At 49.2% G+C, this 18230-nt stretch overlaps 1 protein-coding gene across 1 annotated transcript; it reads left to right on the forward strand.

Annotated features, from left to right (window-relative positions):
- Positions 1 to 1598: 1598 nt before the first annotated feature.
- On the forward strand, positions 1599 to 17988 carry LOC310895933 (uncharacterized protein; the record flags this gene model as incomplete). The annotated part of the gene is made up of 11 exons (XM_083827649.1): positions 1599 to 1621; positions 3469 to 3613; positions 4214 to 4364; positions 7065 to 7162; positions 7265 to 7409; positions 10602 to 10675; positions 10901 to 11000; positions 12605 to 13443; positions 14004 to 14154; positions 15594 to 17320; positions 17750 to 17988. 8 exons carry the CDS (start codon positions 1599 to 1601, stop codon positions 12739 to 12741), a joined length of 873 nt encoding a protein of 290 aa, XP_083683775.1. The 3' UTR covers positions 12742 to 13443; positions 14004 to 14154; positions 15594 to 17320; positions 17750 to 17988.
- Between the last annotated feature and the right edge of the window lie 242 nt (positions 17989 to 18230).

Below are 18230 nucleotides of genomic sequence, written 5' to 3' on the forward strand. Positions count from 1 at the left end.
TCTGTCCTACAGACAATTTCAAGAGAGTTAAAAATGAAAACGTAGCTTATCCGTGAGCTACTTGAGAACTCCTTAGTGAAATGCTGCGTGAGCCTTTTGACTTGTTACTTCTGCTTCTGTTTCAAAACTTGTTCTGTATCGTTTCAGTTTGAGACAGGTTCTTTGATATCCACGCCAAGAAGAAAACCTTTCTTCCGTAGGAACCCTTCAGTGTGCACAGGGAGAGGCGTGGAGAGAGCAGCTATTCTGCAAGCTGTTACTCAGGCCGCTTTTGGCTTCCAGCGCCGTTTGTACATTCCCGTGTTGTTTTGCAATCTTTTCTCTTTTCGTTAGTTGTCTAACTAAACTTTTTCAAAGGATGCCTCCCTGTTTTCAGTTTTCTCCTACGCCCTGAGATTTAGCCGTCCTTCTATTCTTTTGCTCTTTGTCAAGTCTCTTTGATACAAGCTGTGTGCAGCTTTGATACAAGCTTGTTTGTCCCCTATGACCTGGATGATCTTGCTGAATCTCCGTGATGCCTTGAAAAGGGCTGTGCTCGGGGACCGTGGCAGCATTTTGGTATCTGATACAGATTTTCCTGTTCTGGCATAGAGTGAATTTCTTTGATATGTCTATTAGGACCGTACCTGTTTTCCTGCTTTGAGTAAGGAGTTGGAAGATGAAAGGTTAGCGTTCCTTTCCTCCCACATGGGCTGTAACCTTTGTCTGCGTGTCTTGTGGTTGTGTTTTGTTTGTTTGTTTGTTTTGGCAGGCCCTCCAGCAGAGCAGCAGGGTGAAAGGTCTCGAGCTGGTGGCAGGACCCTGGCAGCTCTGCAGCCTGAGCAGGTGAGAGAACAGTATGTGCTCACTCTTTAAGGTTGGGAACACGTGGCAAGCCTTAAAATACAGGTTTATAACACAAATGGGTCCTGGAAAAAATCAGCTGGCTCCAAGCATCCAGGGAGTCAAGACAGTGAGAAGATGTGTCAGTAGAAATGAGCTGAAGTGAGGCAGATGTCAAACACCACGGACTTCATATAAGGATGCAGTTGAGAAACTTTTCTCTTTCAGAGAGCGGAGATTGATTGTTGTCTTGCTGACTTGTTACGTGATCAGAGAGAAGAAATTCTCTTGGCAAACGAGAAGGACTTAGAAGAAGCTGAAAATAAAGGTAATATTATGGGTCCTTTCATGGTACTCCTGTTGTCATGAGCTTTTCTGGGCCTCAAAGGAAATGAGCAGAACTAGAATATTCCGTCACCTGCAATTGGATATTACGGCTGTCACAGGTTAGTGAGCCCAGGACTTTGAGAGCTTGTCAGTGGAAACAGCTGCAGCTTCCATAATTACATGAGAGATGTCTTCATCAGAGAAGACAGAGAGGCCTTTGAAAACAGCAACCCACGGCATTGTTTAAAAAAAAAAAAAAATCTAAATAAATAAATAAATAGCGTTTTCTTTTGCCAAAGGAGGCTCGCTTTAGGAATTGAATATAGCAAGTATCTGCCCTGTTATCGTCATGTATGAAATAGCATGAGTATCTCCTGGGCTGGTTAACGTAATGTTTGGCCCCTGTGGGGAAGGTTGTTACTGAAAAATGATGCTTTCCGGAACGAACCATGTTACCTTCTGACCGAGGAAAGTACAGTTCAGGCAGCATAGACTAAATCCGTTCTTTTGCGTTCGAGGGGTGCATCGAGAAGCTGGTCTTGGGTTAGAAAATGTGTGAAACTGGCACGTCACAAACTGTAATGCAGAGAGGTCTTTGATAACAAAAGCGTATTTCTGTTGGTGAGTTACTGGAAGGCTGCAAGAAGTCTTGCCTCAAAAGACTCTTCTGAAATGAATTCTGTTGCCATCCCAGTTTTTTTCCTCTACGGGCACATTCTTGGGACTTGCTTCTGCAATGTCGAGAGTTATTCAGGGTTGGTTTTTGATACCCAGCGTAGAGAAGGAGTTAGCTTACGTTCAGGTGCTGCGGTTTCTGCACGTGTCTTATAACGTAGGTTCCCTGCTTAACTTGCAATTTATGAGGTTCCTACCAATGAGCACTTTCCTGTCCATGCCGAACGCAGCTGAGTTGCAGGCTACCATTAAACATCAAATGTTTGATATAGATTGCTAATAGCAAATCGCAACTGTTAAGAATATATGCTAAAAAAAATTAGCACAGAAAGTAGAAGCTCTAGGCTGTGAGTGGTCTGTCCCATACTGATACTGCATGTTTGCACCGAGGCAGAATGATTGCTTTCACTCGCTTGTGGAGCGATGAGTCTAGGCTCTCACTGCTAGTATTTTTAGCAAGACTGATTGAGCATTTCTCTAACATATGAGCAAGTGTTTGAGGAGCAAGTGATGGGTATGGGCACTTAGAAAGAGACTGCCAAAGGGCAGCTTCCTATTTTATAACTGAATTTTGTGAGCGTTGGTCCTCGTTTCATACTGAAGGGGAGTAGGCTCTAGTGAAGGGAGTATGTTCACGTGAAAGGAAAAGGCACTAGTCTCCCTCGTCTGCCATTATTACTTCCTTGCTGCTAGCTCTGTTCTTCATAGAAAGCCAGCATGTTTCCTCGTCACATTCTAGTCTGCCTGCCTAGACTTCAGCCTTTGCCTCCTGGGTCTCTTGCCTTGCATAGACAATCTCTCCCCTTCTCCTCTTCTTCTTCATCTCATTTGTAAACCTTTTATCAGGCTGATTCTTACTGCCTTCCCACCCCCACCCTCCGACCTTTTTCTATTTTTTCCTTTTTTTCTATTTTTTTTTTACAGACTTAGGATGGCTTGTCTTGTTAGTTACTTTTTTTCCTGCCAGCCCCCAGCCTCAAGTTCTCCGATGCGACTTCAGAGGATCATCTTTGATACCTCCGCATCTGAATAATACGGTTTCTGTCCCATGCTGTAGCTGACGGCAGGACGGACTCTGAGTGCAGAGGAGAGGTTGCTTCCTCCCTAGTTTCCTATTGCGTCCCATACTGGTTTGGGTAAGCAATTTCAGAGGAAATTTGACTTCTCCGTGGAGCAGCGTGCGCCTGACAGCTAGCTGGAGACAGCACACACGGCATTGAGTCAGCGCTCCGAGTGCGGTCCTGAGTTGCAGTAAAGGTAAAACAATTGCAGACTGACAGTTTAGCTTCTAAGGAGCATCTACAGATAGCACGTTTGCCTCTGATGCTTAAAAGGCGAGGGTCCGAGATCACATTTCACGGACTGCTTCCTAGAGATTTCAAGAAATGCAATCGTTCTGAAGCACAGCCGCGCTCCGTTATTGTTGAAAGGGAACAAACTGCCTTGAGACCCGTTACCTGCGAGGGAACCGAGGGCGGAAGTGACGTCAGGGCGTGCCTTCCCTGAGGGCCAAAACGGCTCCGTGATTGGCTGGACCGTGAGGGCGGATGCGGTGTCCTGGCGAGCCGTCATTGAGGGCGGATACGCTTCATGATTGGCTGGGAACCCAGGGCGGAAGCGGCGTCACGGCTAGCCTTAACTCAGGGCGGAAACGCTCCGTGATTGGCTCGGAGGAACCCAGGGCGGAGGTGCCGTGCAGGGCTTGCCGGCACTATGGGCGGAAGCTGTCGGGCCGGGCCGCGCCGGGCTCAGCTCGGGTCGGGCCGCCGCGGCGCGGTGCCGCAACGAGGTTGGTGGTCGGCGCCGCCCCGGGCCGGGCCGGGCCGGGCGGGGGCCAGGCGGCGGGCGGTTGGGGCGCCACGCGGTCGGCGGCTTCTGCGGAAACGGCCCTTGTGCGGGGCGGGGGCGGCGCCGGAGCGGAGCGGAGCGGAGCGGGCGTGCGGCGGGGTCTGCACTGCGCGGGGCTTCGGAGGGCTGGGGGAGAGGGGGGCGAAGCGGCGCGGGGGGGGGGGCGGGCGGGCGGGCGCAGAGAGGGCGGCGCGGGGGGGGGCGGCTGCGTGCGCTTGGCCGACTCCCCTCTGGGGCGGATGGACTGCTCCGTCCCGCGGCATGCTGGGAGCTGTAGTTCTGTGGCGCGCGGCCGGTCTTTCCCCGAGCCGGGGCCGCGGCCGGGAGGCGCAGGTTGCCGCTGGCTGCGAGCGCGGCTGCCGGCGGTGAGGCGAGCGAGAGCCTTCGGGGGCGCTTCCCCGGAGCGTCGGGCCGGGAGGGGTGGGGGCTGCGGCGGCCGGGCGCGGGTCCTCGCTGCGCCCGATCGTCGGGCTGCGCCTCGGAGGTTTTCCTCCCCCCGCGTGCTGACGGCCGGCTCTCTCCTTTCCCTGCGGCTCACCAGGGCAGAAGCAGCTCCCCGCCGCTGGGACCCCCGCGGGGTTTGTCGCCGAGCGAAGGTGGCGCGGCAGCTGAAGGGAGGAAAGCTGCTGCTGGCGTGCTGCAGTCGCAGGTTTCCCAGGAGAAAGAGCAGCCCGTCTGTCCCAGCTGTCCGGGTAAGTCGCAGCGACCTCCGGGTGAAATCCAGGCGTGAAGGGGATTTTGGTGGCTCTCTTAGACGGCTAGCCCTACCAAAGGTCGCATCGGTTACAAAAGGTAGTAGTAACCTTGCAGTTTGTGTGTTCCGTAGCGTCTGTAGCACAATAAACTGGCAGGTGAAGAAATGAGCGGGTACAAATACACGTGACTCTACAGCTGAGATTAAATAACGTGCAGGTTCTTCTGCGTTTTGTCTTTCAAAGCGCGTTGTTTGACTCGGTGGTCCTTAACGATGATCCTCGGTGGTCCCTTCCAACTCAGGATATTCTATGATTCTGTTGTTGCCGAGCGCCTGAACTTTTTGCTCACATTACTGAAGAAAGGAATGGCTGTGCTTCTTCCCCACCCCCCTCTCTTTTTCTTTTTTTTTCCTCTCCTCTCCTTCCTCGATGACGGGGACTCGAAATGTTTTTCTCAGATGTCCATGTGAAAATTTAAAAAAAAAAAAAAAAAAAAAGAAGCTGATGGTGAACACTGACAGAATTGGGTGATACTTTCAAGGTAGAGGGCAAAGAACGTGGAAATTCCTAGTACATTAGTGTTACTCTGTTAGCAAAACCGACGTACACGCCGCTTGCTGTTCCTAGTTTTTTGGTTTGGCCTGGTTTTCCTTTCAGAAGTCTCCCCGAAGGCCTTTGTGGACAAAACTTTGTCCCGCTTCAGCTTTAAGAATTATCCTAGAAACAATGAACAAGTGCTTGCAGGGCTTTATGGAACGCTAGTTGTGGTCAGTCAAGAACGACTTGGGAGGCAATTCCTTTCGTGGAATTGTAGAGTGATCGAGAGATCAAGGCCAGCGTTGTGAAGAAATAGTGCCAGGTTATAGTCACAGGTGACTGCCTTCTGAAGGGAACAGAGGCTCCCATCTGCAGACCAGACCATCTTTACCGAGAGCTTTTCTACCTGCCTGGGGCTTGGATCAGGGACGTTGCTAGCGAGCTTACGAGCTTAGTTCAAACTTCAGATTATTCCCTACTCCTGCTCTTTCACGTGGGTACCAACAAAGTTGCAGCAAGAAGTCTGCGTTCAATCAAAATAAATTTCAGGGCCCTGGGAAGATAGCTAAAGGATTCAGAAGCACGGGTTATCGTCTAGCATTTTGGGATATATTAAACACAGCGTAGCCAGCTGGTCAAAAGAGGTGATTCTCCCACTGTATTTAGCGTTGGCGAAGCCTCTCCTTCAATATTGTGTGCGATTCTGGGCTCTACAATATAAAAAGAACGTTAAGATCCCTGAAAGCGTACAGAGGAGGGCAACAAAGCCGGTAAAAGGATTGGAAGGCACGCCCTGTGTGGACGCTACGGTACTTCTGCTAGCTCCTCGGAATTGTATATAGTCATGAGTAACGCTCCTGATTCTAAATACATAGTCTTTCCCTGCATATAAGCCGAACGCTATTCTACAATCGTTTGCTTCTTCCGGCAGTGGATTCTGTCTTTCAGTGATTTATGGGTACTTTACATGTCCTGGATATTGCTTTCCAGATACCTGGAGCTTGCTAGCTTTTCTGTCTCCCAGACGTGTGGCTGGTAGTGGTCTAGTCTTGTGAGCTGTGCTGCCGTGAAGTCTGTCACCTGTTGATGTTGAAGGTACTTTTCTGGAAAGAGGAAGGTGGTAGGTACAGTTTCACACCAGGCCATCAACAAAATCACGTACTCTTTTTATCATCTCCAGACGTGTTTCCTTCGGTGGCTTCTGGACTTTGGTCCATATTGTAGGCCCCGAGAAGGAAGGAGGAGGTTGGCTTTTCATAACCACAATTTCTTCCAGCTGTTTCAGATGGATTTCATGGTTGATTCTAGTTGAAATGACTGCCTCAGGAAAAAAAAATAACAAAAATGGTAGTCCAAACAACTTATAAAAAAATAAAAATAAAAAACAAACGAAAACACCGCTCCCATTTCCTCACAGCTTATTCATTTGCTGTGGTATCTTCTTTATGGAAAGAAGTGTCCTTTCCTTCCCAAGCTGTAAAGGAAGAGTTCAGGTACTCTTCACTTGTGCGCTTTAATCTGTGACGTGTTTGTTCGCATAGAACTTCTGGGAAGTTTGGCGGTAGAGTTTAGGGTTTACATGTTAGGTAAACAGAAGTATCGCTCAACTCAGAACATAGTTAAATAAAAGTACAATATTTACTTAAAATGAATAAGTGTGTGTCTATAGTCTTGTGTCCTTTCTTTGCAGAACTCAATAGTTAGCCTTTATACATATTTCTAAGTTGCCCGGTTTATCAGTGTACAACACAGCATTCGGGAATATCATCTGAGATTTTAGGTGAAGAGGACTGTCCTTTGTTCAGTTGTGCACTCTTGTGTGTCAGCCCTGATTCTGAACCGTATAAAAGCTGGAAACTTCTTTCCGGTTTTCTCTCTAACCTCACTGAAGTGTGGGTACTTCCCAGCGTACGTGATGCTATTCAGCATGTGGATATTCTGTTTCCTCACACTAGCTACAATTCCGGTGAAGTTACGCATCTTGAGCCTGCATGTTAGTGTTTCATCCTTTCAGTTCCACAAAAGGAGGGTTCAGTGGAAGTTTTGAATCCTGTAGAGTGGAATACAGGTTTTTAGCCTCAAAGGCTTTAGTTCTTTTTCCCTGGTGAGCTTTGGAACAGAAGATATGTAACATTAACAGTTTTTTATTATTCATTTCAGGACTCTTTGACAGCCCTCCTGGATCCGATGATGCAAAGCTCACTGACATATCCTACCCAGGAGACCAACAATCGGTGACGTTTGGAACCAAATCCCAGGTGGGAAACATAAGTGATCAAAGTGGAGCAAGAATTCGTGTTGAGCATGGGGATTCAAATAACAAGTGCATTTTTGGGAACTGGCTCTATCCTTCATCGCAGGTGAAAGCAGCTCTGTGGGCCCTCCAAGGAGGCACCTCTGCAGTGATTGCAAGTGGAACCCACCCAAAGATCTCGGGTCATGTCATCACAGGTGTTGTGGAAGGGAAGAAAGTTGGAACTTTTTTTTCAGAGGTAAAACCTGCAGGTGAGTACGGAAGTAACATGTACATTGGGAGCTGTAGAGATTTCCTGGAAGTTTAGGGTCAAAATTTGGCTAGGCCTGCCTGTTCAACAAATGGGAAACTACGCTCTGCTTGACAAACGGCTTTTGAAAGGTAACTTTTAATGTTGGAATAGAACATCTTGAATCCTCTGCTCGGGTTCCTTCCAGCTGATGACTTGCTGCATCAGACTTGCATTCAAAGAACTAGGTAGAATTTGTATTGCTTTTAGTCTTAGAGGTTATCATCTATTATTGAAGATTCCAGGGTGAAAGCGTGCATATAGAATGTACGGCTGAACTAAGATAGTGTGTAGTTTGGGTTTTTGTCGTAAGTTCTTTTAATGACTCGGTCTTTTGTTACCGTATGCAGGAATGTTTTCCTGCCTCTGTGTTGCTGTGACAATGTAACAAGGGCCGCAGAAAGTCAGACCAAAGATCGGTGGTCTTAGCAGAATGGAACGAGTATAGAGCGATACTTGTGACTTGCACTTTAAGACAAGCCAATGCCTTTGAGTATAAAAACGCTTAATGTGTTTCTTGTAAAAATCGGCCATATCCTTTGAACCCATGTAAACACTTAGCATCCGTGGGTCACAGCAGTCACGAGCCTTAACTAGGTATTGTGCGTAAACTCTGGAGCTAGCACTATGTGGAGAACTGCTTCCTTTATTTTGTGTGTGTTTGTGGGCAGGAGGAGCGTTGAAGTTTGCTTCCTGCTAGCTTTTGATGCCCCCGCCTTCTGTATGGAAAGAGAACACGGGTGATCGATCTCTGTTCAACTTCTATGATATGAGACATCGTCTTTTCCCTCATCGTCTCTTTGTCACATGAAAAAGGTTTTTTCTTAGTCCTTTTCTACAGAAACTGTTCCAAAAGTTTGGCGATCCCTGTTTCTCTTGGCTGAAACTGTTTTTATTCTACTGTGACCTTTTTAAGATAGGCAAAAATAAAATTCTGTGTAGCATCCAAGATGCAAATGAACCTTCAGTTTATGAGATAGCAAGGCTAACTTTGAGTTTTGATTAGACTGGTGATGTTTCTTGTTGCCTTTCCTAGGCCTTTTCCAAAAGCTTAAACGTGTAAGTTGCTCTTCGACGCTGATGAGCACTGGGGTGATGTTTTCATAGGATTATGTGCAGTACCGAGGCCTGATTTCCCCTTTTGCCTCTGCATTTCTTCACGTTTATCTGCTTTGAATTGTGCTCGCTATTTGGTTGCATAGCGGCTGCAAAGGAATCACAGGCTGGTTGAGGTCGGAAGGACCTCCAGAGGTCACCCGGTCCAACACCCCTGCTCAAGCAGAGCCACCCAGATCTGGTTTTCCAGGACCACGTCCAGACAGGTTTTGAAACCTCACAAAGACTGTGACTCCACGACCTCCCTGGGCAGCCTACGCTAGTGCTCAGTCACCCTCACAGCGAAAAAGTATTTACTGATGTTCAGGAAACCACAGGAGGGGAACATCCTATGTTTCGGCCTGTGTCTGTTGCCTCCTTTTTTGTTCCTTGGGTACCAGTTAGAAAAGTCTGGCTTTGTCTTCCTTCCACCCTCCCTTCGTGTATTTACAGACATCGATGAGATCCCCTCCAAGCCTCCTCTTCTCCAGGCCGAACGGTCCCAGCTCTCCCAGCCTGTCCTCATAGGAAAGGTGCTTCAGTCCCTTACCGTCCTCGTGGCCCTCCGTTGGACTCTTCGCAGTGTGTCCAGGTCTCTCCTGTACTGGGAGGCCCAGGCCCAGCACTCCGGGTGCGGCCTCACCGTTCCTGAGCAGAGGCGGAGGATCGCCTTTCTTGACCTGCTGGCAATACTTTGCCTAATGCCACCCAGGATACCCTCAGCTGCTTTTGCAGCAAAGGCACATTGCTGTTTCGTGTTCAAGTTGGCGTCCACCAGGAAACTTGTCTCCTTTTCCGAGAAGTTCCTTTCTGGGAAAAAGTGCGATATCAGCGCTTTTCACTTTGTCCTACTGCAATAAATTTGTATCAGCTATAAAGCTTTTCATCTTGTAACCCCACGTCTCAGACGATTACAAGTATGGTGAACAGCAAAAGTAAAGGTGAAATCTTACTGCGACCCTTCCTCTACCATGGAACGTGGTTACTCCCATTCTTTCTTTTGTCTTCTGTCTTCCAAAACACACTTGAAATAGTCAGGTAACTTTTTAAAATGAACTCTTATCTCCTCGCGTGTGTCACTTTTTTTCAAAGAACACGAAAATACGCTCTACTTTATAAAGTATGACCTCGCTTTAAAAAGCTGTTTTAACGCTCCTTAATTAAGCCTTCTTAATCAAGTGTCCGCTAGTTCTTTTCTTACCTCCTGTTATTTTCCTTAACGTGGGAATTCCTGCTCTGGCAATTTCTGTAGGACGCTTCTGAAATAGAAGTCCGGGCCTATTAGTCACATTTCAAGTCATCTGTCCTACAGACAATTTCAAGAGAGTTAAAAATGAAAACGTAGCTTATCCGTGAGCTACTTGAGAACTCCTTAGTGAAATGCTGCGTGAGCCTTTTGACTTGTTACTTCTGCTTCTGTTTCAAAACTTGTTCTGTATCGTTTCAGTTTGAGACAGGTTCTTTGATATCCACGCCAAGAAGAAAACCTTTCTTCTGTAGGAACCCTTCAGTGTGCACAGGGAGAGGCGTGGAGAGAGCAGCTATTCTGCAAGCTGTTACTCAGGCCGCTTTTGGCTTCCAGCGCTGTTTGTACATTCCCGTGTTGTTTTGCAATCTTTTCTCTTTTCGTTAGTTGTCTAATTAAACTTTTTCAAAGGATGCCTCCCTGTTTTCAGTTTTCTCCTAAATCTCTCCTGAGATTTAGCCGTCCTTGTATTCTTTTGCTCTTTGTCAAGTCTCTTTGATACAAGCTGTGTGCAGCTTTGATACGAGCTTGTTTGTCCCCTGTGACCTGGATGATCTTGCTGAATCTCCGTGATGCCTTGAAAAGGGCTGTGCTCGGGGACCGTGGCAGCATTTTGGTATCTGATACAGATTTTCCTGTTCTGGCATACAGTGAATTTCTTTGATATGTCTATTAGGACCGTACCTGTTTTCCTGCTTTGAGTAAAGAGTTGGAAGATGAAAGGTTAGCGTTCGTCTCCTCCCACATGGGCTGTAACCTTTGTCTGCGTGTCTTGTGGTTGTGTTTTGTTTGTTTGTTTGTTTGTTTTGGCAGGCCCTCCAGCAGAGCAGCAGGGTGAAAGGGCTCGAGCTGGTGGCAGGACCCTGGCAGCTCTGCAGCCTGAGCAGGTGAGAGAACAGTATGTGCTCACTCTTTAAGGTTGGGAACACGTGGCAAGCCTTAAAATACAGGTTTATAACACAAATGGGTCCTGGAAAAAATCAGCTGGCTCCAAGCATCCAGGGAGTCAAGACGGCGGGAAGATGTGTCAGTAGAAATGAGCTGAAGTGAGCCAGATGTCAAACACCACGGACTTCATATAAGGATGCAGTTCAGAAACTTTTCTCTTTCAGAGAGCGGAGATTGATTATCGTCTTGCTGACTTGTTACCTGATCAGAGAGAAGAAATTCTCTTGGCAAACGAGAAGGACTTAGAAGAAGCTGAAAATAAAGGTAATATTATGGGTCCTTTCATGGTACTCCTGTTGTCGTGAGCTTTTCTGGGCCTCAAAGGAAATGAGCAGAACTAGAATATTCCGTCACCTGCAATTGGATATTACGGCTGTCACAGGTTAGTGAGCCCAGGACTTTGAGAGCTTGTCGGTGGAAACAGCTGCAGCTTCCATAATTACATGAGAGATGTCTTCATCAGAGAAGACAGAGAGGCCTTTGAAAACAGCAACCCACGGCATTGTTTAAAAAAAAAAAAAAAAAAATCTAAATAAATAAATAAATAGCGTTTCCTTTTGCCAAAGGAGGCTCGCTTTAGGAATTGAATATAGCAAGTATCTGCCCTGTTATCGTCATGTATGAAATAGCATGAGTATCTCCCGGGCTGGTTAACGTGATGTTTGGCCCCTGTGGGGAAGGTTGTTACTGAAAAATGATGCTTTCCGGAACGAACCATATTACCTTCTGACCGAGGAAAGTACAGTTCAGGCAGCATAGACTAAATCCGTTCTTTTGCGTTCGAGGGGTGCATCGAGAAGCTGGTCTTGGGTTAGAAAATGTGTGAAACTGGCACGTCGCAAACTGTAATGCAGAGAGATCTTTGATAACAAAAGTGTATTTCTGTTGGTGAGTTACTGGAAGGCTGCAAGAAGTCTTGCCTCAAAAGACTCTTCTGAAATGAATTCTGTTGCCATCCCAGTTTTTTTTTTTCTACGGGCACATTCTTGGGACTTGCTTCTGCAATGTCGAGAGTTATTCAGGGTTGGTTTTTGATACCCAGCGTAGAGAAGGAGTTAGCTTACGTTCAGGTGCTGCGGTTTCTGCACGTGTCTTATAACGTAGGTTCCCTGCTTAACTTGCAATTTATGAGGTTCCTACCAATGAGCACTTTCCTGTCCATGCCGAACGCAGCTGAGTTGCAGGCTACCATTAAACATCAAATGTTTGATATAGATTGCTAATAGCAAATCGCAACTGTTAAGAATATATGCTAAAAAAAAATTAGCACAGAAAGTAGAAGCTCTAGGCTGTGAGTGGTCTGTCCCATACTGATACTGCATGTTTGCACCGAGGCAGAATGATTGCTTTCACTCGCTTGTGGAGCGATGAGTCTAGGCTCTCACTGCTAGTATTTTTAGCAAGACTGATTGAGCATTTCTCTAACATATGAGCAAGTGTTTGAGGAGCAAGTGATGGGTATGGGCACTTAGAAAGAGACTGCCAAAGGGCAGCTTCCTATTTTATAACTGAATTTTGTGAGCGTTGGTCCTCGTTTCATACTGAAGGGGAGTAGGCTCTAGTGAAGGGAGTATGTTCACGTGAAAGGAAAAGGCACTAGTCTCCCTCGTCTGCCATTATTACTTCCTTGCTGCTAGCTCTGTTCTTCATAGAAAGCCAGTATGTTTCCTCGTCACATTCTAGTCTGCCTGCCTAGACTTCAGCCTTTGCCTCCTGGGTCTCTTGCCTTGCATAGACAATCTCTCCCCTTCTCCTCTTCTTCTTCATCTCATTTGTAAACCTTTTATCAGGCTGATTCTTACTGGCTTCCCACCCCCACCCTCCGACCTTTTTCTTTTTTTTCCTTTTATTCTATTTTTTTTTTACAGACTTAGGATGGCTTGTCTTGTTAGTTACTTTTTTTCCTGCCAGCCCCCAGCCTCAAGTTCTCCGATGCGACTTCAGAGGATCATCTTTGATACCTCCGCATCTGAATAATACGGTTTCTGTCCCATGCTGTAGCTGACGGCAGGACGGACTCTGAGTGCAGAGGAGAGGTTGCTTCCTCCCTGGTTTCCTATTGCGTCCCATACTGGTTTGGGTAAGCAATTTCAGAGGAAATTTGACTTCTCCGTGGAGCAGCGTGTGCCTGACAGCTAGCTGGAGACAGCACACACGGCATTGAGTCAGCGCTCCGAGTGCGGTCCTGAGTTGCAGTAAAGGTAAAACAATTGCAGACTGACAGTTTAGCTTCTAAGGAGCATCTACAGATAGCACGTTTGCCTCTGATGCTTAAAAGGCGAGGGTCCGAGATCACATTTCACGGACTGCTTCCTAGAGATTTCAAGAAATGCAATCGTTCTGAAGCACAGCCGCGCTCCGTTATTGTTTAAAGGGAACAAACTGCCTTGAGACCCGTTACCTGGGAGGGAACCGGGGGCGGAAGTGACGTCAGGGCGTGCCTTCCCTGAGGGCCAAAACGGCTCCGTGATTGGCTGGACCGTGAGGGCGGATGCGGTGTCCTGGCGAGCCGTCATTGAGGGCGGATACGCTTCATGATTGGCTGGGAACCCAGGGCGGAAGCGGCGTCACGGCTAGCCTTAACTCAGGGCGGAAACGCTCCGTGATTGGCTCGGAGGAGCCCAGGGCGGAGGTGCCGTGCAGGGCTTGCCGGCGCTATGGGCGGCAGCGGCCGCGCCGGGCCGCCGCGGCGCGGTGCCGCAACGAGGTTGGTGGTCGGTGCCGCCCCGGGCCGGGCCGGGCCGGGAGGGGGCGAGGCGGCGGGCGGTTGGGGCGCCACGCGGTCGGCGGCTTCTGCGGAAACGGCCCTTGTGCGGGGCGGGGGCGGCGCCGCGCCGGAGCGGGCGGAGCGGGCGTGCGGCGGGGTCTGCACTGCGCGGGGCTTCGGAGGGCTGGGGGAGAGGGGGGCGAAGCGGCGCGGGGGGCGGGCGGTTGCGTGCGCTTGGCCGACTCCCCTCTGGGGCGGATGGACTGCTCCGTCCCGCGGCATGCTGGGAGCTGTAGTTCTGTGGTGCGCGGCCGGTCTTTCCCCGAGCCGGGGCCGCGGCCGGGAGGCGCAGGTTGCCGCTGGCTGCGAGCGCGGCTGCCGGCGGTGAGGCGAGCGAGAGCCTTCGGGGGCGCTTCCCCGGAGCGTCGGGCCGGGAGGCGTGGGGGCTGCGGCGGCCGGGCGCGGGTCCTCGCTGCGCCCGATCGTCGGGCTGCGCCTCGGAGGTTTTCCTGCCCCCGCGCGCTGACGGCCGGCTCTCTCCTTTCCCTGCGGCTCACCAGGGCAGAAGCAGCTCCCCGCCGCTGGGACCCCCGCGGGGTTTGTCGCCGAGCGAAGGTGGCGCGGCAGCTGAAGGGAGGAAAGCTGCAGCTGGCGTGCTGCAGTCGCAGGTTTCCCAGGAGAAAGAGCAGCCCGTCTGTCCCAGCTGTCCGGGTAAGTCGCAGCGACCTCCGGGTGAAACCGAGGCGTGCTCGTAAACTTCCTGCAGCCCAGGCTCAAAGGCTTAATCAAATTTGCAGAAGCGCGAACTGCTCGGCGTGGGAAGCTTAAAGGAAAGCCACGTAGTGCCTGCCAAGCTGTAGTAGCTTCTTAGACCTAGAACGAATTGGCCTGTTGAGCTCTGTCTCTTTGTTGCTCAGTCTGTGGTACAAGAGGCTAACCTTTGTCCTGCCTCAGCTTTCAGAGTTGTCCTAGAAATACACCGGTGCTTGCGGGGCTTTCCAGAACGCTGGTTGTGGTCGGTCAAGACAGACGTGAGAGGTGATTTCTGCCTGTCTGTCTGTCTGTTGGTTATGTCCCGAGAGTTTTGCTTGAACTGTGTGCAACAAAAGAGGCCTTGAGCCCGTACTGAGCAGCGAGAGAAAGCAAAACTCCAGGTAAGCGCTGGCCGTGGCAAAGTTGCTTGGGAATTGAGCGGCTGGGGGCTTTCCAGCAGAACTCGGTACGCAGACAGAAACGTGACCTTCGAGGTCTGCCTTGCGTTGAAGCTGTGGTATTTGACCCATAACTGTATGGAGCTGCTAAATCCTAGAGGGGATGATAGAGACGTCCCTGGTTCAGCCTTTTTTGCCACAGTCATTGCAGAAATGTTGGAAAAGTGAGTATCATCCCTCTCTTTAAATTCATCTTTTAAAGCGTTCTTTCTGCAGACTCCTGTCTGTGGTTAGGTACTTGATTTGCGTGAAACAGAGCCAGACTTTCCTATTAACTAGCGCCCCGATTGAAATTCCCTGTCATCGGAGGACAGGAACTATAAATGGTGCTTGGCAGTTTAAAATCTCTTGGCTTCTATGGAGGCTAACTTGCCAAAGCGAATAGGAAGTAGCCTAAAGTTCGGTAAAGACGCTGAATAGAAAAGGTCCTCTTCTTGACGGGAAAAGAGCTTTGCAGAACACAAGCTCTGTTTCCCGTAGGGCTCCCTACTTACCCACCCGCTCAGCGATTATTGCAGGCTTTGACTGGTCCCCTCAGGTCCAATATCGCACAAGCGTTGTGCCGCAGACGGTACCTTAGCTTACTTTCCATCTCGTGCTGCGTTACTTATACCCACAGAAGACTTACTTCAGCGTCAAATAAACCCCGTGCGAAGCGTCCCCGACTCATGCCAGTGGGACCATCCTGTTGTGGCTGGTAAAATCCAGGAACAGGACGATGCTTGGAAGAATGTAACCTGTGGAGGAGCAGGCAACAGTCTCCTGTTAGGCAACAGGTTTTCGAGACTGGTTTTCCCACCGCCCTGTGCGTTTTGAAGGAGGCAGTCCCTAAGCTGATGCAATCCAACTGCATCTAAGCTGTAGGTTGGTACTTCCATAAGCTATAAAGGAACTTAACGTGTTGGGTTTTTTTGTTTGTTTGTTTGTTTTTTAATCGAGGCTCGTGTGCGTGCGTTTGGCTTGTCCCGATGGCTGGTGTAGATGATCACTCACATGCCCCAAAGCTCCTTGTGCTGATGTTGGATCTGCCCCTTGGCAAAGGACTGCATCCCGTGTGTTCAGCTTTTCTTCCTTACCGTCTCGTATGTATGTATGTATTTATTTACTTTTCTGAAAGAAAGGGTGGATTTTTCATGGGTCTCTCTGTGAGCGTATCGAACCAGGCTGTTCAAATGGCTGTCGACGAAGGGGATTTTGTTGGCTCTTTTAGATAGCTATTCCTACCAAAGATTGCATCGGTTACAAAAGGTTGTAGTAACCTCGCAGTCTCTACGTTCTGTAGCGTCTGTAGCAAAATAAACTGGCAGATGAATAAATGAGCAGGTACAAATACACGTGACTCTACAGCTGAGATTAAATAACGTGCTGTTTCTTCTGTGTTTTGTCTTTCAAAGCGCATTGTTGCCGAGCGCCTGAGCTTTTTGCTCGTGTTACCGAGGCAAGGAATGGCTGTGCTTCTTCCCCCCTCATCCCTCTCTTTTTTTTTTTTCTCCTCCTCTCCCTTGATGACAGGGACTCAAAATGTTTTCCTCGGATGTCCACGTGAAAATTTAAAAAAAAAAAAAAAAAGGCGACGGTGAACACTGACAGAATTGGGTGACTTTTTTAAGGCAGAGGGCAAAGAACGTGGAAATTTCTAGTATGTTAGTGTCACTCTGTTAACAGAACCAACGTACACGCCGCTTGCTGTCCCTAGTTTTTTGGTTTGGTTTTCCTTTCAGTAGTCTCCCCAAAGGCTCCACAAAGGACACCTTGTGTATCTTTTCTGTTCTTCCAGGATTCATTTGTCAGGAAAGACAACCATGAAATCCAAGGGCTGTGGACAACCATCTACCAGATGGTTGTTGCAGTTGCCTTTGGTCACGTCATTCGTCCTTTTAGCTCGCCCTTTCCTTTACCTTGAGTGGAATTTTTCTTGCCGCGCTGTTTGCAGTGGTAACATTGCTGCCGAGGTGTTTTTTGACTAAAAATGATCTTAACTGTAGTAGTGAATTCACAGATTGTGGCTTTGTGTAATGACTCCCATGATCGCAACTTTTTTTTTTTCCTTTGTCACAGATAGGAGAAAAGCTCTTTCCAGAGAGATGGAGAAGGAATTAATTATACCTCTGCCTCATTCTGTGAGACCGGAAGACAGTGAGTGACTAACTGTAAGCTGCGATTCTCAGGAGTTGCATAGCTAAGAGTCTCGGGTTCCTTCTCTGCCTGACCCCTAGGGCCTTAGGCATGGGAAATCTTAGGCTTAATGTTTTTCCCTATGAAATACTGTCACGTTAAGGGGCATAGCTGAGTAACTGTTACAGTTGCGGTCGGATTCAGGGTACTGACCTATCATGGTCACGGATTCACCTAAATAATGTAGCACGCCCTTGGTCTAGTCACGTTTAATGAGAACTGTCACGGCTGGGAACAATGCAATGAAGGGCAGTGTTCAAATGTTACCCCACAGAGTCCCAGTGCGGAGGGTGGCAGGGGGAAGAGAGGCTCAGCCCGTCGACTGATCCCAGAAGTCAGAAAGGTATCCTTCGTGATGGTATCTTCCCTAACATCCCCTTTCACTTCAGACAGTTTACATTATTTTCTCTCCTTTAGGTGGGGCTTGAGTGACTCTCGTCAGGCATACCTTGGTTATGATTGGTGAAAAGTTTTCTTGCTTTTGTTTAAAGGTAAGGGGTCTGAGAAATTCATAGCACGCCCTCAGTGAGGGGTGGTCGTCCCTTGGAGGCACGGACCTTTTGGGATGGAGGTGTGTTTTGGTATTATGATGATACTAGAATGAGCAAAAGTTCCCTAGAGTACAGTGTTTTGTTAAAAACATGACAGGTCGTTGGCTCAGGGTAGCAAAGGTGCAGCTTATCAGTGTGTCTCAGCTTATCAGTGGGTCTCAGTGTGCACGAGAGCATCGGATCCCCATCTGGTTGCAGAGCCTATCCGTGGTGTTTCCACTCCGCTTTACGCTCCCTCCCCTTCCTTGGAGTCAGCACACCGAGTTCCCCTAGTGCGATAGCACGTAAAGTTGGAGGCCTAGGGAACGCTTAGGTAGCGCAGCTGCCCTCCAACCTGAAAGCTTCGATGCTGTACGCTTTCTTTAAAAGGTGAATATGAGTTTAATTTGCCTAGTTACTTCAGGCAATTACTCTGCAACTACCCAAAGCAGCGACAGTGAGAAGCCCACTTCCAGCATCCGCTCCCCACGCAGGGACGGACAGACGGACGCCGCTCTTTGCCTTGCCCGCCAGGGGAAGGGGAGAACGACCGGGCAGGGAGCCCCACCGCAGCCCCCCTCCCCGGAGTCCTGCACAGCAGTTTAATAAAGTTTGCTTTCCGGCCCGTGCCCCCTTTGGTGGTTGCCATCCCAGGAAGTGGCTTTCGCCGTCTGTGTGTGGGTGCAGGTTCCGTAGCGGGGTGGGTATGGAGGGGGGGTGGCCCCGTGTCTGTCGGCCGGAGTGCGGGGCCAGCCCTGCCAGGTGGGGGGGCAGCTGCCTATTGTGGGACGGGGAGGGCGGCTCGCTGCTGTCTTTGCTCCCTGGGGTGGGGAGACTGCTCTGTGGGGTGGGGGCTGCTTGCAGAGGCGCA

The sequence above is a fragment of the Anser anser genome, assembly GCF_964211835.1.
Source record: "Anser anser genome assembly, chromosome: 3".
NCBI classification, from domain to species: Eukaryota; Metazoa; Chordata; class Aves; order Anseriformes; family Anatidae; genus Anser; species Anser anser.